This window comes from Haliotis rufescens, unplaced genomic scaffold, assembly GCF_023055435.1.
Source record: "Haliotis rufescens isolate VD_foot unplaced genomic scaffold, xgHalRufe1.0.p SCAF_21, whole genome shotgun sequence".
Lineage (NCBI taxonomy): Eukaryota > Metazoa > Mollusca > Gastropoda > Lepetellida > Haliotidae > Haliotis > Haliotis rufescens.
The window spans coordinates 3,715,904-3,742,073 of record NW_025963902.1 but is presented as its reverse complement, the minus strand read 5'-3'; the positions used below and the strand labels follow the sequence as shown (position 1 = coordinate 3,742,073).

Here is a 26,170-nt window from a genome sequence, read left to right as displayed (position 1 = left end):
ATCATAGGTTCCTGGCCAGCCCAAGGGACGCAACTCTGCACAGTGAATTGTGGCGCCTTAGACGACTGGGCCACCAGAGCCCCCTTTGAGATACAGGATCAGCTATGCAGGTCTAAATGCTTCTCTCAGTCCTATCAGTTATTTAGAAGCCTTGTGGCTAATAGGCTGATTAGAAAGTTACATGCGACTTCTTGTGGAGAGGTTGTCAGGTCTTCACCCAAAGATCGGAGAAACAGATATGAGTTTATCGAGATTGATCAAGGGGTTCCATAGATTTCTTTTGAAGTTAGGGTCATGATGAGGACACCCTGATTTGTATTCATAATTTCTACATACCGTATTCGACGTAATAAGCGCCCTGCTCTAATGAGCGCCCACGGCGATATTTGAAAATATATTGGCTAGTGAACATTCCCAATTAGCACCCTTCCGACTGATCAATGTACACAATTCGTGTACATTTCTTCGTGTATGATACCCACTCGTGTGTCATATGCAACCTTAATTACGGGCAATTAAATTCTGTAAAATATATCTGTCGTTTACAATACGCACATACTTTTCTTTTGTATCATTTCAGGCTGTCAGCAGAAACCATAAAATTTATGATCTTTCGACTCTTTCACCAAAATTATATTCTAATAAGAGCCTCTAATTTCTAATTTTGAGAGCGCCCCGGGCGCTTATTACGTCGAATACGGTATTTGTTCTGCTACTATCAGAGTCCACTCAACAAGTGCGAGTCAGCAAGTGTGAATGGTGTTCCACAATTAAGCCGTAAGTCATGTAGACCAGTGAAACCAGAGTGGTTGATGCTAAACACAAGCAGCTGGATGGTGGATGCTGATCTTACCTTGTCATCACCCAAGAAGAATCCATCCTAAGCAGCCATTTTGACCACCCAAGTCACAGTCACCTGTCTGTTAACATGGTGTTAAGATGGCGACATTCCAGTGAGTGAGTGAATATTGCAGAACGCCGCATCAGCAATTTTGCAGCTTTTCGCAGCAATGAGAAATACCACACTTCAATTTCGTGTCAGTTCTTACTTTCATCATAATCTAAGGAATAAGGATTATAGAAACATATCATTGACAGACTATCAACCATTACACACAAATCACAGAAAGCCATATATACACAAGCCAAACCTTCTTGAAGGCTTTCATTATCATAGGCATATAATACAGATCCTGTCAGTTGGTCAAATAGAAATAGTAACTGCTTAAAACCAATCCAGGATAACAGTGAGTGAGTGAATTGGGTTTAACGCTGCTTTAAACAGTATTCCAGTTATATCACAGCGTGTCAGCTTAATGTGGGAGGAAAGCCCAAGTGACGCAAGTCTTAGACGTTTACCACTTCGGTGAAACCCACATGCATGGATATGATGCTGACAAACCTGGAAACAATCGGCGCGAAACCAGGATTTGAACCCCGCTATCATAGGATTCTGGCGTGCCAAAGGGACGCAACCCTGCACATCAAACTGTGGCAGTTTAAACGACTGTGCCACCTGTTTCCCCTCACAATATACAAAGTAACATTGTATACAAATAAGAAACTGAGTAAGTCTGATTATTAATGTAATGCTGGTGATAAACTGGCAGACAGATAGGATTAGTAGTTGTGTGGAAATCAGTATCCATGTTTTGTGAAAGGGCAGCCAAGGCCATCTTATTCAGGTGCTGATTGTCCAACAAATGGTCTGATTATCAGTTGTGTGGAAATCAGTACCGAAACGCATATTGTCCACTACAGTGCACCCCAGACCACAAATACTGTTAACTGACTGTCCAACCAATGGGTCTGATTATTAGTTGTGTGGAAATCAGTACAAGACTGCCTCCCGTCCATGTTTGTGAATACACCGATCAACTATGCGAAGTGCAGATGAGGCTGCGTCGTTCATATACATCATAAACTGATTGTCGGTGTCTTTAGCCGTGTGCATCTCCTGGCGCTTAAAGCCTGACCCTTTTGTTCTCTTTATTACCTGATAGGGAAAAAAACAATACAAAAAATAAATAAACACACAGAGATCTATAACGCTAAATATCATTGAGCTCAGGTAGTGGAGAATATACAGAAAAATGCCATGGAAGTTACAGAGAAACCATGGTATAATATGAACCACTGTTGACACTGGTTTAATAAGTGTCAGAATACAAAGAGGGAAGATCGATATATCGAACTAGGCCACAATTTATTGTTTGACTTACAAAGCCTACAATAACTGTTCCCAAAAAGATTTGGAACCTTTTCCAACAGTTGTTTTTTGAAAATAAACACAGAAAAACCTTTTGTTTATTTCATTTGTCTCCCCTCTTGGCATACTGACTAAACATGTGCAAGTCAAGAAATCAATTTTTTCCAAATGCTTACTAAACTTGAAAAAATACCCATATCTCAAGTTTTTGTAAGATATTTCATTAAAATGATGAAATATCAAAATACAACGTCAGATAGTGAATACAATCCACAGTAAACAAGAAAACAAGACTGTCAACCTTGATCCATGTACTCACATATGTATATAAAACATTTTCAAAACATAAATCATAAAGAATAAATTCAATAGAACAATATGAACACAAATCATTTGAAAGGACAGCATCTATATGAATATATGAAGCATGTTTCAAATAACATACCAAAACCAATGCCCTGCGACAACTCAGTGAAACACAACAATGATATGCTTAAACTGATATGTATTGTTTCACTAAACAGTTTTGCAAAACATTTTTGGTCATGACTTAATATCTGGGTTTACCAATTACATGTATTATCCAAATGGTAGGTTTGCTGGCCAAAAAGATTTGTTTTTTCAAAATTGAAAAACATGTCTATCAGCCAAGAAGGAAACAAAAGGTTGGGTTTTTTAAATGAAAGTAAAACGTACCATGGTTACTTTCCTTCCAAAACTGACGTACATTATTCAACGTAATAAGCGCCCAGGGTGCTCTCAAAATTAGAAATAGGGGGCTCTTATTTGAATAAAATTTTGGTGAGATAAAAAAGTTGAAAAATTGTAAATTTTGTGGTTTACGCTGACAGCCTGAAATGGTACAAAAGAAGAATCTGTGCGTATTATACACGATAGATATATTTTCGAGAATTTAATTGCCCATAATTAAGGGTGCATATAACACACAAGTGTGTATTATACACGAGTGAGTGAGTATGGTTTTATGCCGCTTTTAGCAATATTCCAGCAATATCACGGCAGGGCACACCAGAAATGGGCTTCACACATTGTACCCATGTCGGGAATCGAACCCGGGTCTTCGGTGTGACGAGCGAACGCTTTAACCACTAGGCTACCCGACCGCCCCTGTATTATACACGAATAAATAAGTCTTGTGTACATTGATCAATCGGAAAAGGGGCTAATCGGGATTGTTCACTAGCCAATATATTAGCAAATATTGCCGTGGGCACTTATTAGAACGGTGCGCTTATTACATCGAATACGGTATTAATTTGTACTTTGATTTTTCGTAATTATTAATATTAAATGCAACGTGATAACACAACTTTCATTTAATATGTGAAAATTTAAGTCGGCAGATCCATCAACTGCCCCAGTACTAATACTGCAGATATTGACATGCAGCACTCTCCATGGAGTCTCACAAGCAACACAACACTATATGCTGTGCTCATTTAGCGGCAGAAAGGCACTATATGCTATATGTCACACAACTAGTTCAAGCAATTGAGTATCACAAACAATTTGTAAAGTAAATTTGAGCTAAAAAATATATCAAGCATAAAATACATTTATGTAAACAATATCAAATCAATGGAATATAGTCACACTTGACATTAAGACATTATAACACATTGTGTCATAAACAACATGTGACCTTGTCTTTGAACGTCCACTGTTAAGGTACCTCTAAAACAAGCAGGACAGCAGGACATTACTCTTCCACAAAAGAAACAAGCTACACAAAAAATTGTACTGTATGATTGCCCCAAAAAGCCAGTTGATAATGCTGTATATATATTATATATATACTTATATATATTATAAGTACTTAATACAGTGTTATAATTTTCGAAACCCTGCGGCATAAGAGCCCTTTCTGTTAACAAGAACCCAAAATAGAGGATGATGTCTCATAACAGGCTGATCGCAATCTTTCTTTCTAACAATCTTTTTTCCAATTAAAACAAACTCAAATGTTACTGAAAAGTATAAAAGAACACCACATAATGAGTATTTATTTAATTTCTCATTCCATGCTGCTGTTTTTATAAGATATAGAAAGCACATCTCTACTTGGATCATAGTCAGCTTTCCTCCAATATCTTGAACAATTTTCCTTTAATGCATTTTCACCACAACTCTTAAAAGTTTTAACCTTGTTTTCATTTCTCTTTAAATAAAAAACGTTAAACATTTTGTAAAGAAAAGATGCTAGATGCCAGTCATTTAAACACTAAATATTATAACAATGTTTAAAATACTTCAGGGATTTTTTGTTAGTGGGTCGAGAAGGGCCCTTACCTTATCCTGGGTAATAATAGACTATGTATCGAGGTAGCGATTGCCCCATCCTACCTTCCATCAATACAAGGGGTATAACAGTTAACCAGATGCTGTAGCTAAACAAGTGTTTACTAAAACTCCAAAACAAAGACACTGCCGCAAGTTTCCTTATCGATGAAGCTGAGCAAGTTGGTTGTAGTTCAAGGGAGGTAACCCACAGAGGTCAACGTGAGCATATTTATTAAGAGCCAAGTCTTAGGCTTACGGAACTATCAAGTGACCATTACTGCTTGGTGCTGGTCAGTAGTGGTCATTGATGAACACATGGACAGAATAACAGTTGGACGGGCAGTATGGATGTCCATTTCCATTCCATTTTGTAAACACACACAAGCTAGAACTGACTTCTTATTCTACCATCAAACAGTTGAGACAATTCTTAGCTCTGGAATTCAGCCGTGTCTTACGGACAACACAAATACTGATATCAAACAATATTCACAATTGTAAAGAATTATATAAACACAATTTGGAGAAAAAGACGAACCATGAATAATAATCATTCCTTACAGTAATGGAGTGAGTGAGTGAGTGAGTTGGGTTTAACGCCGCTTTTAACAGTATTCCAGTTATATCACGGCGTGTCAGCTTAATGTGGGAGGAAAGCCCGAAGTGATGCAGGTCTCAGACGTTTACCACTTCGGTGAAACCCACGAGCACGGGTATGGTGCTGACAAACCTAGAAACATAATCGGGGCGAACCGGGATTCGAACCCACAATCATAGGTTTCTGGCGTGCCCAAGGGACGCAACTCTGCACAGCGAATCGCGGCGCCTTAGACGACTGGGCCACCCGTGCCCCCTACAGTAATGGAGAATGTCATTTTGAATAAACATCTGATATAGATTCAAATACCAGAAGCCTTCAATGTTTGCCCGGAGAGACGAGGCATTTCTTAAATCCAATGGCAACCTCAAAACTTCAGACCCTACTCTGTGTAGTTTAAATATAGTTTGGTTCTTGAGTCTTATTAAACAAAATCGTGAAACTGAAAGAGAGTATTTCCTAATATAAGTCAATACTGACTGAAAACTAAGGAACATGATTTTCAAAACTACAAACATCAGGAGTCTTAAGGCAAGTCTATAAACTAGCCATCTAACAACTCCTGTCCATGAACTGCAATGTGTCCATTTTCACACTTTGATACACTGAAGGATCAAAGGTCGGAATTAAGACAAAAAAATGCAGAAAACAAACTGTTCTCTATAGTTATTCAGTGTTCCCATTTACTGGTAATTACCAGTTTGTTACCGGTAAAATTAGGCTTTGACCGGTAATTCATGTGACTGCCAGTCCCTGTGGACCAGCAAATAAAGTACCGTGTAAGTTTTTGTTGCTGAACAAAACATTGGCGATGTTCAAATATGTATATTTTTCGAAAGACGTCAGCTTGTCTGTTACCATCAGGGTTTCCCTTTGTCTATTTTCAGTGCAAGGAAATATCATTTCGCTTTGACTTGAGGTTAAACATATATTTGTAGCGACTTCATCTAGAAATATTAAAAATGAGAGAGAAAACTGGTAATTTTTAAAGTTGCCAGTCCACTAGGACTGGCAGTTTCAAAAGCCAGCGGGAACACTGATAATAATGTTCCACTATACCAGTACACTCCTAGATGAGCTGTCCTGAGATGCCAACTCGATATTGGGCCAATTACAAATATCTGGGATGGTATTGGCGTCATTGAGCGTATGTAAATTTATCACCAAACATCTCAAAATCTGTGAACCTTCTCAAGCTGAACAAGTGGCTGTTGCTTATTGCTTGTTTACGTGACAACGCCTGCAGCAAGGGCAGTAACTGGTCTAAATTACTCGTGATTTTGTGGACAAAAATTGAAATATGTTACACTTAATTTATTTGTGGAATTCGATTCAAAATATCGAGATGATTCTGCCATATGGTCGGCACCTCTGGGTGTAGCGTTCCAGGAATATGACAGGACTGACAGGTGACAAAGGTCATGTGACATGAGGAGCTGATCTACTTACAAAATAAAACAAGAATGTTTTTTAAGAATAGTCTCGACAGTGACCATATACCGATATATGGTCTCTGGTCTAGAATACTTTAATAGCTCCCAGAATACGTAGCTAGTCCTGCTTGAACAAGACATGAAATGCTTATATTTTGTGTCAGTGTTTTTCATTTCCATTTCCATGTAGCAATGAGAACTGGTTTGGAATGACAGCCCTCAAAGGCTATGAGGACGACCATCACTGGATTTTTACTTGTCCTCAGCACAATTTAGTATTCAGAGGCAAGTGGACTAGCGTGAATTTCGAATACTGTGTGTAGTGAATGAGTGAGTATGGTTTAATGCCGCTTTTTAGCAGTATTCCAGCAATATCACGGCAGGGGACACCAGAAATTGGCTTCACACATTGTACCCATGTCTGGAATCGAACCCGGGTCTTCAGCGTGACGAGCGAACGCTGTAACCACTAGGCTACCCGACTGCCCTGACTGCTTACTAACTGTTATGTTAAAAAGTAATACAATCAATGTGAAAAATGACATGCATCAATACTGCTTGGACTTCCAATGCACCCATGTATAGTCCTACTTTAGTTAAGTGACAAAGTAATATCAGATTCTAGGCAGAATCAGTGTCAGCTATAAAGAATAATATTTGGAGTCCTCTTGTGTTGAACTACCAAGAACTTTAACTTGATATATACTTTTTAAAGGATCCTTAAGACTTTAGTTAACAAAACATCAATGAACTTCAAATCAAACAACCGTTTTCAACACCTTCAAATTGTTATGTAAATGACCTTCTCCTCATGTCAACATGAACTTCATAACAAAACACATTCACACAACGACCCAAACCGCCGACACGACAGCCACTCAGTACAGCACATCCTCCTTGCCAAACGTTCGCACACACTGATCCACAATCGACAGCGCCACAGTCGCAGCGTCGTTCAGTAATATGGCAAACTCGTTCTCATTGTAGCTGCGGACTTGGAGCTCGGGAACCGAAAAGCCGGACGTCTTCACCCTGCTAATGACCTAGATCAGAAAGGGAGGAACATGGATGATTAACAGTCAACAATACATAGTCAGGGCAATACCTCTCCCACCAGAATGAAGCCTGTTATCCCTAGAGTGATGTCATCCACCATGGCCGGCCCAGCAGGGGAGTTTTCGTTACTGTTAAATAGCATCTGGGACAATATTCGGGAGTTGCACGAAGCAATCAGCCCAATGTCATTATAGATATCCTTTGGGGGAGGAGGAATTCCTTGGTTTTACATTTTGCCCAACATGCTATCAGTATTAGGGCAAATTCGGAGAAATAGCAATTTTCCCTGCAGAGTCATTTATTCAACTTATTATGAGTCAGTGCGTTTGGCTTAACACCACTTTGAAAAGTATTTCAGTTATAATCATGCCATGTAAGCTTGATGTGTGAGGGAAGCGCGAAGTGATGATTTTTACGACTTTGGTGAAATCCAAAGCACAGGTATGTTCCTGACAAACCTCGAAACAACCAGTGTGAACTGGGGTTTAAACCATGATCATAGATTTCTGTCATACCTAGGGGACACAACTCTGCACGGAGAACTGCAGAGCCTAAGTGAGTGAGTTGGGTTTAACACCGTTTTAACAGTATTCCAGTTACATCACGGCATGTCAGCTTAATGTTGGAGGAAAGCCTGAAGTGATGCAGGTCTCAGACGTTTACCACTTCGGTGAAACCCACGAGCACAGGTATGGTACTGACAAACCTAGAAACATAATCAGGGTGAACCGGGATTGGAACCCACAATGATAGGTTTCTGGCGTGCCCAAGGGACGCAACTCTGCACAGCGAATTGCCGCACCTTAGACGACTGGGCCACTCATGCCCCTCACAGAGCCTAAGACTACGGGTCACAAGTGTTATGAAACTAGAATGATCAATAACAGCAATATTATAATATTTTAGCAATATTCCAGCAATGTCATGGTAGGGGACACCAGAAATGGGCTTCACACATTGTACCCATGTCGGGAATCAAACCCAGGTCTTTGGCGTAACGAGCGAATGCTTTAACCACTAGGCCACCCCACCACCCCTGTCCTTGAGTGAAGTTAGATAAGCATGTAATGTTTAGGTCAACTGGGTACCAGCTTCACTGACTGGAAACAGGGCGTGTCCGTGTAATGGGCTTCACTGATGAAGGTTGTGCCAGTTTTCAACCAAGGTTGGTTGGTTTGTTGTTTTAGGCCGCACTCAGCAATATTCCAGTTATATGACGGCTGTCTGTAAATAATCAAGTCGGGACCAGACAATCCAGTGACTGACATTATGAACATCGATCCACGCAATTGGGATCGATGACCTGCATCAACCAAGTCAGCGAGTCTGACCACCCGATCTTGTTATTCGCTTTTTACGACAAGTATGGTCGCCTTTAACGTCAAGCAAGGGTTGCTGAAGTCCTATTCTACGTTTTCAACCAAGGAAGTCATCATGAAGTTGATTTGAATAGAAAGTTACAAACACTGATGAAGGGTAAGGCTTCAATGACTGTTGTTATTTCTATTTCACCAAGCAGACATGTTGGGATGCAGACTACAGAAATAATTAGCAAGTTTATTATTTTATTGTTACAAATGAAGTCTACTGAGAATCATTGCTTTGAAAATGACGCATGTTCCCTTGATGGTTGAGTAATTGTAAAGAGGATGGGCATGTCTGCTGCATTCTGATTGGTTGAAAAATGCTGTTGAATGGGATTGGAAATATTTTCACAACGTATGATTGCTTTTCTTCATAAAACTCTTTTTTATCTCCATCGAAATTTGAAAAAACCCCACTGAATCCAAACGGGTTAAGTTGTCATGGAAACATGATGTCACTCATTGTATCACATTGTCGCAGCATTTCCAAGTGTCGATCTCACCACGGCTGTGAGAGTTCAAGTGGAGAAAGAGTACTAAGTACTGATAATTTTACAATTTAAGTGTCCTCATATTTGCAGGTTTTTTTTGAGAATTTGAAACCTGAAAACTTTACATGTGAAACATCATGAGTCCCAGATGAAATATCCAGTCATTAAATAGTCAGTATCACAACACTTGAATTTTAAAAAAATCAGATATTTCTGTTGATTTTTCAACCAATTTTCAACACTGCGGAACAACAAGTTTTCAGACCAAGAACAAGGAATCTTTGTAATTGCAGGCAGTGGACATTCCTCTGGTGGGCCGGCCATGACAGACGCCTTGCAGCAATGCCATGCACCAGATGCCTTATTCTGTCAGAAAATAAACAAACTGAAGAGTTAGAAGTTAGTTGTGGAAAGCAAATAACAGCATGCAAAAAGATGCTTGGAATTACAGAAATGTGCATTTGTGACCCTAGGGTTTGGGCAACTTACTACCGTAAACAACTTAATTAACACCCTCTTTGTATGCCAACCCAGTGAAACAGCAAACCCCATCCCAAGCGCGTATCAATTATTTTCAGCCTGCCAATTAAATTTCACAGATATCAGGTACAATAAAAGGGAAGAGTTTAAAAAGATATCTGAATATAAGGAAATAGGAACTTAAAAAAGAAAAAGGAATAGGCCTGACAAGGGCACTTTGTTGGTAAGCCTTGCTAAATCCCAGGTTAACTTGGTCACGCCTGAATAAATGTTTTGAAGAGTTGACCAGAGCCCCACAAACGATCATAGTCTTGTTGTAAGTTTAAAAAGAAAGTACAGTAGAACACGGATATAACGAACACGGATATAGCGAACAAACGGATACAACGAACTGTTAAAAAATCCCCGATTTATCTCCTATATAATATCATATAAAATTTACGTATATAACGAACTCTCTACAGCGAACTAACTGATACAGCGAACTGATATCTGATCAATTGAATGATCACTGCTCATACAAATCAATGCTGCAGTTACGTGTGTATTGTTTTTTGTCTTATCCAAGATGGCGGACGTTTCCGAGCGAAAACGTGTATAACGAACGGATATAACAAACTTATTTCTCTGGTCCCTACTAGTTGGTTATATCCGTGTTCTACTGTATGTGAGTTACGATTGTCTTGGTGCTTCGATTGCTTTGTGAACAGGGCCTAGAAAGATAAACCATGATTTTGAAAATGATGGTGAAAGTCTTTGTTCAATGATTGAGGCCACCATCCAACAAAGCTATGTCAGGGCTACAACTGTCACAGGTCTGTGGAAGTAAGGCTTGGGCGTGGATTGAGGTGTAAATGTGTAAATGTTGGCATAATCCATTCTCACACTACAAATAGCTCAACTCCTAGAAATATATTTATGCAGTCTTGTTTCAGTCATTTCAATCTCACCCACTCACTCACTGTTTTGGTTCAATTCTTTCTGTGTATAGTCAGTATGGTTTTACGCCAATTTTAGCAATATTCCAGCAATATCACGGCGGGGGACACCAGAAATGGGCTTGACGCATTGTACCCATGTCGGGAATCAAACCCGGGTCTTTGGCGTGACGAGTAAACGCTTTAACCACTAGGCTCCCCGACCGCCCCAAACCAAAACAGAGACCAAAACAACATCACATTCAAATTTCAGTTCAATAAATAAATTGCAAGTGATTCCATGGTATTTGATTGGTTAACCGAGCAAATGTGTTTGCATTAATGTTTCCATAAGCCAAAAAGAAATTAGACCACGCCCACTAATTGACTACTGTTTCCTGATTAGCTGATAACAGAATGGGTAGTGATTCCAGGTATTTGATTGGTTAACCGAGCAAATGTGTTTGCATTAATGTTTCCATAAGCCAAAAAGAAATTAGACCACGCCCACTAATTGACTACTGTTTCCTGATTGGCTGATAACAGAATGGGTAGTGATTCCAGGTATTTGATTGGTTAACCTAGCAAATGTGTTTGCATTTATGTTTCAATAAGCCAAAACGAAATCAGACCATGCCCACTAATTGACTACTGTTTCCTGATTGGCTGATAACAGAATTGGTAGTGATTCCATGGTATTTGATTGGTTAACCGAGCAAATGTGTTTGCATTAATGTTTCAATAAGCCAAAACGAAATTAGACCACGCCCACTAATTGACTACTGTTTCCTGATTGGCTGATAACAGAATGGGTAGTGATTCCATGGTATTTGATTGGTTAACCGAGCAAATGTGTTTGCATTTATGTTTCAATAAGCCAAAACGAAATCAGACCATGCCCACTAATTGACTACTGTTTCCTGATTGGCTGATAACAGAATGGGTAGTGATTCCATGGTATTTGATTGGTTAACCGAGCAAATGTGTTTGCATTTATGTTTCCATAAGCCAAAAAGAAATAAGACCACGCCCACTATTGGACTACTGTTTCCTGATTGGCTGATAACAGAATGGGTAGTGATTCCATGGTATTTGATTGGTTAACCGAGCAAATGTGTTTGCATTTATGTTTCAATAAGCCAAAACGAAATCAGACCACGCCCACTAATTGACTACTGTTTCCTGATTGGCTGATAACAGAATGGGTGGGGCTGGTGTTGCATCATTGCTGAATGATGTCACTGATAGGCTGTCTGTGAAGTTATTACTGATGACATATATATCACCGAGAATTGACTTCCTATATGTTGTTACCTTTAAGGAGTTATTAACGTAAAAACTGATGTGCAACCTTTGCAATGCAAATTTGAACTGAATGCACACTGTGTTTTACATAAAAAATATTGAGGTTGATTCTTAAATAAACAAAGTAAAAGAAACAAGTAAAAAACAATAATTCAGTTCTAGGGTCACAAAAACAGGCTACAAATCATAATAAGATAAAACACAATACAGTTAATTAGCATGCAATAGTTAAAAGGAAGTACTGTACACATCGACATCATCTGGACAAGGAAACTGGAGGTACGTCTTATGACTCTTAAGGTTAATGTGGATGAGGTTACTCTTTTTATGATATTTTCAATACTCACAACACGAAATATGAAGAAGACTTTTCATGTACTTCCCTTTAAATATTGATGAAGATTCATTCTGACAATTTCCAAAATCCCTTTCAGCAAGTGTGACCTTTTTCCAAAATGTGTAAAAGTATACACGACAAGTTCTCAACAGGTTTCACTCACTCACTCGCTTGCTCTCATTGTAAAATACAATGGCCAAAAAAGGAATTGGAAAAAAATCAATGAAAATATTTCAGTAAAACAAAACAGAAAATATATTAATAAAAGGTGAAACAAAAGAAAAAATGATTAGCACTGAAATGAAGTTATCACATTAAAAGTGTATAATAATAACATAAATGTTAAAACTGATTAACAATGCTGTTCCCACGGTTACCGATATATGATCACAGGGATATTTACACAGAAGAAGTGTCGTGCAATACAAGCAGTGTGCTAACAACATGTAGTTAGTGGTATCATGAACCAAAATACGAGGAACCATCTTGTGCTCGGGATGAGAAAACAATCTCAGTGCTACGACTGTTGTTTCTTTGTGTTAAAGTACAGGAGTTCCAACAGTCATGGAGCTGACATTGTCTTACACAACAGGGCCTAGACTTGCACAAGTCTCTAAGGCAATAATCATTATTTTCTAGATTATGTAAATAATAACAAGTTGTCCCTATAAGAGACTGGAGTCCTTAGAATGTCCACATATCTCGACTTGCCACTTGGGAGGATAGAATTACTACACATCCATGGACCTTTGTTTCAGTACAGCCTTGGAGAAAGGCTAAACCTGATAATCAAGAGTGGAGGCCTGTCATCCAATATTAAAATATGGTATTTGTTAAAGGGGTCACCAATATTGGACTGGCTCTCAAGCCCTGACTGAGGCAAGTGTCCTGTAAAACAGTAGAACATTCAGCTTGAGCTGGAGGTTAATGCAGCTTTGCATGTCATTTCAGTGACGTCAGTTATTGCACTACACGTCAGTGAATTTGCTGGACGGGACAGTATCAACTGAGGGCATATTGAATACCCTCTCAAGGATGACTAACTGTAGAATCCATACCCTTAAGTGCTAGCTGTAGCATATGCTAGCTTTAAGTGCTAGCTCTTAGCATATGTACCCTTAAGTGCTAACTGTAGCATATGATAGCCTTAAGTGCTAGCTGTAGAATTTGTAGCCTTAATTGTTAGCTGTAGCATATGTTCTTTTAAGTGCTAGCAGTAGCATATGAACCCTAAAGTGCTAGCTGTAGCATATGATAGCCTTAAGTGCTAGCTCTTAGCACATGTACCCTTAAGTGCTAGCTGTAACATATGAACCCTAAAATGCTAGCTGTAGCATATGATAGCCTTAAGTGCCAACTATAGCATATAATAGCCTTAAGTGCTAGCTGTAGCATATGTTCTCTTAAGTGCTAGCTGTAACATATGAACCCTAAAATGCTAGCTGTAGCATATGATAGTCTTAAGTGCTAGCTATAGCATATTATAGCCTTAAGTGCTAGCTGAAGCATATGATAGCCTTAAGTGCTAGCTGTAGCATATGATAGCCTTAAGTGCTAGCTGTAGAATCTGAAGCCTTAATTGTTAGCTGTAGCATATGATAGCCTAAAGTGCTAACTATAGCATATAATAGCCTTAAGTGCTAGCTGTAGCATATGTTCTCTTAAGTGCTAGCAGTAGCATATGAACCCTAACGTGCTGGCTGTAGCATATGATAGCCTTAAGTGCTAGCTATAGCATACTATAGCCTTAAGTGCTAGCTGAAGCATATGATAGCCTTAAGTGCTAGCTGTAGAATCTGAAGCCTTAATTGTTAGCTGTAGCATATGTTCTCTTAAGTGCTAGCTGTAGCATATGAACCCTAAAGTGCTAGTTGTAGCATATGTTCTCTTAAGTGCTAGCTGTAGCAAATGAACACTAAAGTGCTAGTTGTAGCATAGGTACACTTAAGTGCTAGTAGTAGCATATGTACCCTTAAGTGCTAGTTGTAGCATATGTACCCTTAAGTGCTAGTTATAGCATATGTACCCTTAAGTGCTAGTTGTAGCATATGTACCCTTAAGTGCTAACCATAGCCCCTGTGGTCTTAAGTATTAGGTGTCATAAAAACTTTACATCAGTCCAAAAAGTATGTGGTATGCTAGCCATCACCACACTGAAGCACAGAAACAACATGTTTTAAATGTTTCCTTTTCAAACTGAAAATGCGCTTGAGATACCAACATTTTCAAGAGATGGAAAATTCAAGTTTTCAAAAACAAAAGTATTCAATTAAGTATCTGCCTATCAAAACGTGGTACGACAGGGAAAAATAGTTCTAACAGATGGCCTCAATTATGATACAAAGTTGCATTACATAGTATACTTGTGATTGGCATTCCTCGGCATTCTGTTACGTCATGCAGTGGCATGCAGCATGACCATGTCAGTAGCAGGCGACTAGGAACATTGACAGACTAACAGTACATGGACAACAATCTCATAAATCATTTGATCAGGTGAGCTCAATAGGGCATGCCGAAGTCAGGTGAGCTAAGACGGGCACAACAAACTCATGACATGACAAAGACTTCATTGTTCATTGCTTTCTTTTGGGCCTACAAGGCTTCAAGCTGGTGAGCTATTTAAAATACATGTGAAGATACATTTAGAAAAAATCCTAAGATACCAAGCTATGTTTACAACCCATGTTCTCTGATGCAAACCCAAGTCACATGACCCAAGTGACCAATCACAATCCATCGACACTATCCATAAAAGGATATTATAAATAAATTGCTTAACAGATCCACCAACTCTTATTTTCACAAATGTGAAATAAAATTAAAATACACTGATAGTCTTATTTGCAAGCTTCTTATTTCCCTCCACAAAACTTTTTAAGTTTCAGCTGTGAATAAAATATTCCAAGTTCTGGGCCCCGTTCCACAAAGCGATCTTAGGGCTAAGTTGATTGTAACTCGCTAAGTATGCGATCTTAAATTTTTGTTACGATCAGCCGCCCGTTCCACAAAGCAATCTTAACTAAGTTAAGATCAAAATGCTAAGTTGCCCCGGACCAACTTAGGATTGCTAAAATCAATCTTAAATATTGTACCATAACAACAAAGATGGCGACTTTTATTATGGTGTGCAAGGAAATGCGTCGTCTGCTAAACATGACCAAGGGAGGCCACTCCAAGGGAAAATTTCGTATCTTTATTGCTGAAGATTCCGATCTTTGTTAAGATCGGCTACTTAAGAACTTGTAAAGTTACAATCACCCTAAGATCGCTTTGTGGAACGGTTGTAAACTTTAGCTAAGACAATTTTAGAATCGACGTAAGTCTCTAAGATTGATTGTAGTTATGATCGCTTTGTGGAACGGGGCCCTGGCCAATATGGATAGGTCAAGGCAACTGATGTGTCATTCTCCGCATCAGTTTTTCTTCCGTACTATTTTTTGTATGCGTCTTACGATAGTATACATGACTAGTTAAACATAGCCTGGTATAGTATCAAGCTGCTTCAAGCTGTGCTCAATACTCTGTACTGCTCTCTATGACATGCAGTCCGTACCATCTGTATCTGCAGTCCACAAACTAACATCTTCCCGAGGCAAGGGAGTTAACTGACTGTAAAAGTCCAGTACTCACCCTTGCTGAACTAGGCTGGAATTATGGAGTTATATTTTGGCTGGACTAACGAGTTTATGCATGGTCCAATCAAAATCGTGTGACTTAATTGACATCCGGTTTGTAACTGCTGTGCAGATTTCGGTCAATTGCTGGATTTGCAAAGCATGTGTATCATCAACAGACATTTTTTAAATCTTTCATGTTTTTAATCAAGGCACTCACATGATTTGAGGCACTTCAGGAAGTAAGACCATTTTATTGATATATAGATTTTGATTAAAGATCAGACAGTCTTCACTGGGTGCCGCCATTTTGTTTGAAGCAAATGCAGTAATATCAGAGGAGGAATCTGATTGGTGAATAGGAGGGACATAATAGGGACATACCTCGTAATAGCTCAGAAATTCCAGCCTTGTTCAGCAAGGGTGGAGACTGGACTTTTACAGTCAGTTAACTCCCTTGCCTCGGGAAGATGACTAACTGAAGTCAACAACCCAGTCTCAGTGATTTGAATGCATCTGATTTTGTTTGTTCTAGTTTACACCACACTCAGCAATATTCCAGCCATCCGATGGCGGCCTGTAAATAACCAAGTCTGGCCAGACAATCTAGTGATTGAAATTATGAGCAACATTCATATTATTGTGGTACGTGGAAGCACAATCAGTCAACCAAGTCACTGAGACTGACCAGCCGATCCGTTGAGTCACTTCTTTCAACCAGCGTAGGTTGAACCTCTGTCTATCAATTACAGACTGAAGTCAACAATAATAAGTCAGGTGACACACACCTGAAAAGGTATGGCCAGAGGATCAATTGCAATTTGATCCGATTTGAATTGTTTTCACAGACCATGATCCACCCCAAGGCAATCTGAAGCACTCTACACTCTACTAGCCCTAAATCAAGATGCCAGAAAATCTCCATAACTGATTCCATATATGGGTGGCAGAACGTCTATACTCAAGGGCAAAAGTAACTCTGCACAAGTTCTTTTATTCTACGTTGTTATTAAGGAGAAGCAAACAACAAACTCAAAACTTCCAGCTTAAAAAAACTGATTTGACTTCACCATGTTTTTACAAATATGCACACAGTGTTCACACTTGTTTTACAATTATATACCTCCACAAATGCAAGAAATATTTCAGTCAATTCTTAATTGACAAAACCTAACCTAAATATATATTCCGCTCTCATTCAAAGAATCATTTGTTGTATATATAACAGATATATGTTCACAGTTACTTTTGCTTTTGATGAGATCGTGGGTCGAGAATGACTAGATCGTGAGGCGAGAATGACTAGATCGTGGGGCGGGTATGACTAGGTCGTGGGTCGGGTGTGACTAGATCGTGGGGTGGGGTCAACTCACCTCCTGCCCCAGGGAGCAGATGGAGGAGGACTGAGGCTGGCCCGGTGGGGAGTGGCAGCGGAAACAGTTGAGCGTCTTGTACACGATGTTGGGGAACTGACAGTGGAAGAAGTAGCCGGTCAGGTCCGTCAGCGGGTCTTGGAAAGCCAGGTCGGCATCAAACTGGATCATGTGGCCTGCACAGAACGAAGCTGAGACTACAGTTAGAACATCGACATAAAGATCTCAGGACATCTCCACAGGAGGTCGTGTCAGTTGAGCTTTCAAATCAGCCAATCAGCGTTGAGGCTTTCTAATTCTCGGTATGAGAAAGCGAAACAATTAGGCAAGCATATCTGATCTCTGAATCTCGAAAACGAATATAATCGTGCTGTTCCGAATGCAAAAAAAAAGTTGTGCTATTATATTGTTGTGGATGATTGATACTAATACATCCCGTCGTGTCTCAGCACCAAAGAGCATCTACTTCCAAAAGGATGTACTATCAAGGGTATGGTTGCATTCAGTGTGTGTGTGTGTGTGTGGGGGGGGGGGGTTCTGTTGCTAAGATTGCGATTTCTGAACAGAGGTGGTAAGGACATGAAACCGAATAGTTTCAGAAAGCTGTCATATGATTGGCTCCATAAGCCTCGCATCCTTCATTTAGATTGAATGATCAACCACATACAGTCTACTTCATTGGCTTTTCTCCTGTTAATCTCATCGGCTTCAGTATTAAATTGTTCTATTCGTACATTAATCCTACTTTGTGTAAACGTAGCATCATGTATATGAATTAATCTATATGATCCCACCTGATCCCATCCTTGCTGATCCCATCCCACCCGATCCCCTCCTGCCCGATCCCCTCCCTCCTGATCCGCTCCTGCCTGATCCGCTCCTGCCTGATCCCCTCCTGCGCGATCCCCTCCTGCCTGATCCCATCTTGCCCTATCCCGCCGGATCCCATCCTGCCGGATCCCCTCCCGCCCGATCCCCTCCTGCCTGATCCCATCTTGCCCTATCCCGCCGGATCCCATCCTGCCCGATCCCCTCCCGCCCGATCCCCTCCCGCCCGATCCCCTCTTGCCCGATCCCCTCCCGCCCCATCCCCTCCTGCCCGATCCGCTCCTGCCCGATCCCCTCCTGCCTGATCCCCTTCTGCCCGATCCCCTCCCGCCCGATCCCCTCCCACCCGATCCCCTCCTGCCCCATCCCCTCCTGCCCGATCCGCTCCTGCCCGATCCCCTCCCGCCTGATCCCCTCCCGCCCGATCCCCTCTTGCCCCATCCCCTCCTGTCTGATCCCCTCCTGCCCGATCCCCTCCCGCCGATCCCCTCCTGCCCGATCCACTCCCGCCGGATACCCTCCCGCCGGATCCCCTCCCGCCCCATCCCCTCCCGCCGGATCCCCTCCCGCCCGATCCCGCAGGATCCCATCTCCCCTGTTCCCATCCTGCCTGACCCCTCCTGCCTGATCCCATCACACCCGATCCCATCCTGCCCCATCCCCTCCTGCCCCATCCCGCCGGATCCCATCCCGCCGGATCCCATCTCCCCTGTTCCCATCCTGCCTGACCCCTCCTGCCTGATCCCATCACACCCGATCCCATCCTGCCCCATCCCGCCGGATCCCATCTCCCCTGTTCCCATCCTGCCTGACCCCTCCTGCCTGATCCCATCACACCTGATCCCATCCTGCCCCCTCCCGCCGGATCCCATCTCCCCTGTTCCCATCCTGCCTGACCCCTCCTGCCTGATCCAATCACACCCGATCCCATCCTGCCCCATCCCGCCGGATCCCATCTCCCCTGATCCCATCTCCCCTGATCCCTTCCTGTCTGATCCCCCCCCGCCCCCCCAATCCCATCCTGCCTGATCCCCCACACCTACCCTTGTAGCCGATGTGTGAGTCCGGTCCCTTGGAGATCTTGGCCAGCCACCAGAGGAACACATACTCCAACTGCATCTTCATCAACCTCGTGAACTTCGTGACGCTCGGCACCAGGGTCTTCAACGGCTTGATGGTTAGTGCCTCTGGTTTCATCACTTTCGGCATCGGGACCGAGAACAGACCTACACAACATCAGGGAGATGTGAGGGGCATTAGGATATATCTCTCACTGTATCGACCAAAACGCCACAGGCCCCTCAAATCTACGGAAATTGTGCGGAAGTAAACAAAAATTTCCGTGCTCATTGGCATTGAGGGCTCTGATTGATCTGAGCTCCAACCATAACAAACACACAGAGCGATATTTAGCAATCAGAGCGCTTGACGCCATTGAGCGTGGAAATTTTAATTTACAATTGAACCAATGTTTCGAAAAATCACCCAATTTAGCTAAAAATTGCAAAAAATGAATGTTTGTGACATGCATGGCCTTCACGGGGGGACGTGGGGAGATATTGTGAACATGACATGCATACGTTTCCATTGAATGCCAATTTCAACGTCGGCCAAGATGGCGAGTGACACACCTTGTCTATTAATATATATGGGGCCAGTGTTTCAGTAATATCACTATTCTGCTTCCGGGGCCTGTAAAGGACTCCAACGGTTACAAGGGTGGACCAAGCAAAACACCCAACAGTTTCAGGGTGCATCGGCCAAGCCTCATGAACTCTGTTTGGCTGACATCTCGGATGTTCTGTGACTAGTGATATGTGTCGATGTGTCCAGCAACTTGGAAGTCTCACCTTTAGCAGTTCCATCCCTCTCCAGCATGGTGGCAAACATGTCCCGGAAGTCCAAGTCGGTGGAGAACTTCTGCACGAGATCCGCGGGGAGGTTGGTCATCATGGAGGGGGGAGTGTGGTACAGCTGCAACAACAGCAGCAACATCAGGACATCCACTCATGCCAGCAACATCACTATGGGGACATAGGCTAAAGGCAGCTACATCACCACAGGGACATCAGCTGAAGGCAGCTACATCACCACAGGGACATCAGCTAAAGTCAGCTACATCACTACAGGGACATCAGCTAAAGGCAGCTACATCACTACGGGGACATCAGCTAAACGCAACTCTATCACTACAGGGACATCAGCTAAAGGCAGCTACATCACTACAGGGACATCAGCTAAAGGCAGCTACATCACTACAGGGACATCAGCTAAAGGCAGCTACATCACCACAGGGACATCAGCTAAAGGCAGCTACATCACCACAGGGACATCAGCTAAAGGCAGCTACATCACTACAGGGTCATCAGCTAAAGCCAGCTACATCACTACAGGGACATCAGCTAAAGGCAGCTACATCACTACAGGGACATCAGCTAAAGGCAGCTACATCACTACAGGGACATCAGCTAAAGGCAGCTACATCACTACAGGGACATCAGCTAAAGCCAGCTACATCACTACAGGGACATCAGCTGAAGGCAGCTACATCACCACAGGGACATCAGCTAAAGGCAGCTACATCACTACAGGGACATCAGCTAAAGGCAGCTACATCACTACAGGGACATCAGCTAAAGTCAGCTACATCACTACAGGGTCATCAGCTAAACGCAACTCTATCACTACAGGGACATCAGCTAAAGTCAGCTACATCACTACAGGGACATCAGCTAAAGGCAGCTACATCACTACAGGGACATCAGCTAAAGGCAGCTACATCACTACGGGGACATCAGCTAAAGGCAGCTACATCACTACAGGGACATCAGCTAAAGCCAGCTACATCACTACAGGGACATCAGCTAAACGCAACTCTATCACTACAGGGACATCAGCTAAAGTCAGCTACATCACTACAGGGACATCAGCTAAAGGCAGCTACATCACTACAGGGACATCAGCTAAAGGAAGCTACATCACTACAGGGTCATCAGCTAAAGGCAGCTACATCACTACAGGGTCATCAGCTAAAGGCAGCTACATCACTACAGGGACATCAGCTAAAGGCAGCTACATCACTACGGGGACATCAGCTAAAGGCAGCTACATCACTGCAGGGACATCAGCTAAAGTCAGCTACATCACTACAGGGACATCAGCTAAAGCCAGCTACATCACTACAGGGACATCAGCTAAACGCAACTCTATCACTACAGGGACATCAGCTAAAGTCAGCTACATCACTACAGGGACATCAGCTAAAGGCAGCTACATCACTACAGGGACATCAGCTAAAGGCAGCTACATCACTACAGGGACATCAGCTAAAGGCAGCTACATCACTACAGGGTCATCAGCTAAAGGCAGCTACATCACTACAGGGTCATCAGCTAAAGGCAGCTACATCACTACAGGGACATCAGCTGAAGGCAGCTACATCACTACAGGGACATCAGCTAAAGCCAGCTACATCACTACAGGGACATCAGCTAAAGGCAGCTACATCATAAACCATGGTAACCGGAAACTGAGAATTGTGACCATGAAAAAATATTATCATTGTTTATATATCACACAAATGTACTCTGAAATTATCAAATTACAGATTTCCATTTTCTAATGAAGAGAAGTTTTTTAATCAGTAGAAATCAACAACTGTGACCATGGGATGTTTTAATATTCTCTCAATGTGATCCAGTGGTTGGTGATCGTGTTACTGTCATGAGTGAGTTGGGCGTAACAACGCTTTGAACAGTATTACAGTTATATCATGGCATGTCAGCTTAATGTGGGAGGAAAGCCCGAACTGATGCAGGTCTCAGACGTTTACCACTTTAATGAAACCCACAAGCACGGTGTTGTGCTGACAATCCTAGAAACATAATCAGGGCAAACCCGTGACTCGAACCGACGATCATAAGTTTCTGACATTCTCAAGAGATGCAAGTCTGCCAACCGAATTGTACTGCAATAGACGACTGGGCCACCTGTGCCCTCAAGGGCTCCAGGACATCCTTCATTTGTTAATACTGAACATGACACACTGAGAACTGAACAGCTGCTATAATTGAGGGGAAACATTCCTTACCCCAAGGAGTCTGTCGAGTTGGTAGACAATGGCATACGAGGTGTGGAACTGTTCCGGGCCTTTCTCCGAAATAAACAGCGCCTTGGACACCATCTTGTCTTCACCATTGGGGATGAATTTGACCACCACCTTGCCTCCCTTGGGCTGGTTCCCGACGGCTGGAGTGATGCCAGCCACAGACCCCACCGTCTGACTCACCACGGCCTTGAACCAGTCACTTTCACGGTAACCTGGAATGAACACATACTGCTTGTTTCTTTGTTTGTTTCTTTGTTTCTTTGTTTGTTTAATGCCACATTCAACCATATTCCAGCTATATGATGGTGGTCTGCAAATAATCGAATCTGGGTCAGACAAACCAGTGATTGATATTAGGAGCAATGATCCACGCCATCAGGGTACAATGACATGGAGCCTGGCCTGATCAGTTTGGCTGTTTTTTTAGAGTAGAATAGGTTCCTGCGGACCAATTCTAACCTGGAATATCCCCAGGGTAGAACACAATGTTCCCGACGTCTGTACCCACCTTTCCCCCACCGTGATATTGATGTGATATTGCTGGAATATTGCTAAAAGCAGCATAAAACATACTCACTCACTCACTCACTCACTCACTCACTGTACCCACCTTTCAATCCTAGGTGGGTCATAAGCCTCCTCTCTCTGCTCTTGTGAGCCTCTTCATGGCTCATAAGGCTTCGCTTTACACACGTGTCACGTGTCAAAGGCTGCTGGCCACCAGGTGGCGCTCTGCTCACATTCTGGTCATTTGATTGGTCTTTCCTTTGTTGGTCATGGTTGTTGTTGTCCTGATCGCTGTTATGATTGTCGTTCGGACTGTTGTTATTCTGTTGATTGTTGTTGCTGTCGTCCTGATGGTTTTTGTTGGTCTCATCATTGTTGGCCTGTGGTGGTCGGCCTGCCCCCTCGCGACGGATGAACAGCGTGGTTCCCGCAGACAACTGGGGGTTGGAGGCGCTGGAGTTCTTCAGTATTATCGTCATCAGGTCTGAAGCAGATTGCAAATAAGCTGTTTTCAGGCCCTTCATAGAAACAAAACAACAGATGCCGGAAACCCTGAGTTAGTTTCTCATCTGGAGGCCCTCTTAAGGATACAAACAATTAGTTACAGTATTTTCCTTGAGTATAGTGCGCACCCCCCTATAGCGGATTCAGTACTTTGGAAAAAGAAATTTGGAATATTATGCACAGAAAAAAATGACACCCTAACCCTTCAGCGAAAACCGGTAAACGAATGGAAGATAAGAAACTTGGTCAGTACAAATTGAAATTTTAGATAAAAAAACACCAGACATGTTGATTTACCGTTCAAATTGTATTTTTTGTTTAGCTAGGCATTGTTTTACATTAAGATTACCTTGTGTATTTTCTTGTAAACTAAGCCAGAAACAGCAATCAGCCGTTCACACGTTTTCGTGGAATCTACCAGTGATTTGGTTAAAACTTTCCCAGTGATATAATTTTAAAGGATTTTGATGCAAGGATCGTGAAAAATTGTATCTGAAGCTATTTTTTTATCGGGAATAATATATTCAAATATCATGTTATCTGGTTTTCATCCCCATTTTTCAAACTTTGTAAAATCCATACTCTAAATGTCACTTAAAGGTGAGGTGAAATTGGGATTAACGTCGCGTCCAAGAGTATTGCACTTATATAGCGAAGTGTGTGTGTGTGTGCGAATGTGTGTGTGTGTGTGTGTGTGTGTGTGTGTGTGTGTGTGTGTGTGTGTGTGTGTGTGTGTGTGTGTGTGTGTGTGTGTGTGTGTGTGTGTGTGTGTGTGTGTGTGTGTGCTTGTACTAGTCCGGACTGATGCCGATTTATAGTGCTAGCTCACTGAGATACCATGCCGCAGTTTAACATGGATACCCCACTCTGACACAGTATACTAACTCCAAGCCGACCAGTCCTTGTTTTAGCCCCTTAATGCCGAGCGCCAGACAGGGTAACAACAAGTACCATCTTTTAAAGTCTTTTGGCTCTCCGGGCGGACGCTCAACCTCTAGACCACGGAGGCCGTCCAAATGCCACTAAAAGAAACCCTCTGCTTCAAGTTACACCTACTTTCTGACTCTGGCTGGGAGCTGTAGATGACGATAGATTCACAGAATTGGTTGGCATCACACATGTTCTGTGAGTCCTGGATGCTCCGTGCTGTCAGAACACATCCCCACGTCACTCGCGAGTTCTCGCATCGGAAATCGTATATTCCCTGGTAGTTGGACTGGTCATAGCGGAGGTACTCGCCGGGTGACACTCGGTCCCGTCCCTGTGGCAAGAGAAACACAATCAATACAGACACGTAGTTAGATGGCATGCAGAGAAGAGATGGTGGCTAACAGGATTCATTGGACATGGAAGCGTCATGACTCAATCTGGAGATTTTAGCAGTCACTTTCTATATACTTACAAAATCTAGTTTTCTTTACTGACGAGGACTGCTTGTTTAGATTGTTTTGTGAACCAGGTGCAAATACACCAAAAAATATTATATAAGGTTAATGTCATGAAGTAAACTTAAAAACAAAACAATTTTTATCTTAAGGTATTAATAAACGGTAATTAAAAAGAATATTTTTTTATTCAAAATGCAAATTTTGAGGAGAATCATCCATGAAACAAGAAATTAATTTCTCTTGAATCTGTAAAAGCAATTTACATCTAATATCTACAAGTTTTGCATTTTAGGTGTAAATAGATATACTAATATGCAATTATCTGTTCATCACAAACTATAGGCAAACAGAACATTACAAACTATCTCCATTGACAAGATGGATGCATCCCCCTGTCCCTCTCATGGCTGTATTACCGTCCGTCTCATGGTTATATTACATCCCCCTCATGGCCATATTACATCCCTCTCATGGCTATATTACATCCCCCTCATGGCCGTATTTCATCCCTCTCATGGCTATATAACATCCCCCTTATGGCCGTATTACATCCCTCTCATGGCCATATTACATCCCCCTCATGACTGTATTACCGTCCCTCTCATGGCTATATTACCATCCCTCTCATGGCTGTATTACCATCCCTCTCATGGCTATATTACCATCCCTCTCATGGATATATTCCATCCCCCTCATGGCTATATTACCATCCCTCTCATGGCTATATTACCATTCATCTCATGGCAATATTACCATCCCTCTCATGGCTATATTACCATCCCTCTCATGGTAATATTACCATCCCTCTCATTGCTATATTACCATCCCTCTCATGGCAATATTACCATCCCTCTCATGGCTATATTACCGTCCCTCTCATGGCAATATTACCATCCCGCTCATGGCTATATTACCGTCCCTCTCATGGCAATATTACCATTCCGCTCATGGCTATATTACCGTCCCTCTCATGGCTATATTACCGTCCCTCTCATGGCAATATTACCATCCCTCTCATGGCTATATTACCATCCCTCTCATGGCTATATTACCATCCCTCACATGACTTGTTACCATCACTCTTGTGACCATATTACCGTAACCATGGCTGTGAAAGATTACACATGTTACACAACTGAATTGATTTTTATGGATCAAAGAAAAGAGAAAGACCTAGCTTTCAAAATAAAAATAATTATAATTGTTATTACACAGATTTAATTCACCAAGTAAGGCTGGAAACCTTGATTTAAGTTTAACATTTACTGATTATTTAATTGGTCATTAAAAGCCATTAGTCAAGCCAGAATAAGACGTACGTTGTTTGTTACGCCTGCATCAGCTGGTACAAGTC

The 26,170-nt window shown here is 41.9% G+C and overlaps 1 protein-coding gene across 4 annotated transcripts in view; it reads right to left on the bottom strand.

Annotated features, from left to right (window-relative positions):
* Positions 1–1,137: 1,137 nt before the first annotated feature.
* LOC124133412 overlaps positions 1,138–26,170 on the bottom strand; it is a 45,188-nt gene continuing 20,155 nt past the window's right edge. For 3 of the 4 annotated variants that reach the window (XM_048401119.1, XM_048401120.1, XM_048401117.1), the window contains exons 6-12: positions 24,485–24,689; positions 23,028–23,408; positions 22,400–22,629; positions 20,160–20,283; positions 19,353–19,535; positions 17,482–17,657; positions 1,138–1,996 (exon numbers count right to left, since the gene is read on the bottom strand). In XM_048401119.1, coding sequence (XP_048257076.1) covers positions 1,832–1,996; positions 17,482–17,657; positions 19,353–19,535; positions 20,160–20,283; positions 22,400–22,629; positions 23,028–23,408; positions 24,485–24,689 — 1,464 coding nt within the window. In that variant the 3' untranslated portion in view covers positions 1,138–1,831. Of the gene's footprint in view, positions 1,997–5,278; positions 7,585–17,481; positions 17,658–19,352; positions 19,536–20,159; positions 20,284–22,399; positions 22,630–23,027; positions 23,409–24,484; positions 24,690–26,170 lie in introns of those variants that run through there. The other variant, XM_048401118.1, reaches the window with a different exon arrangement.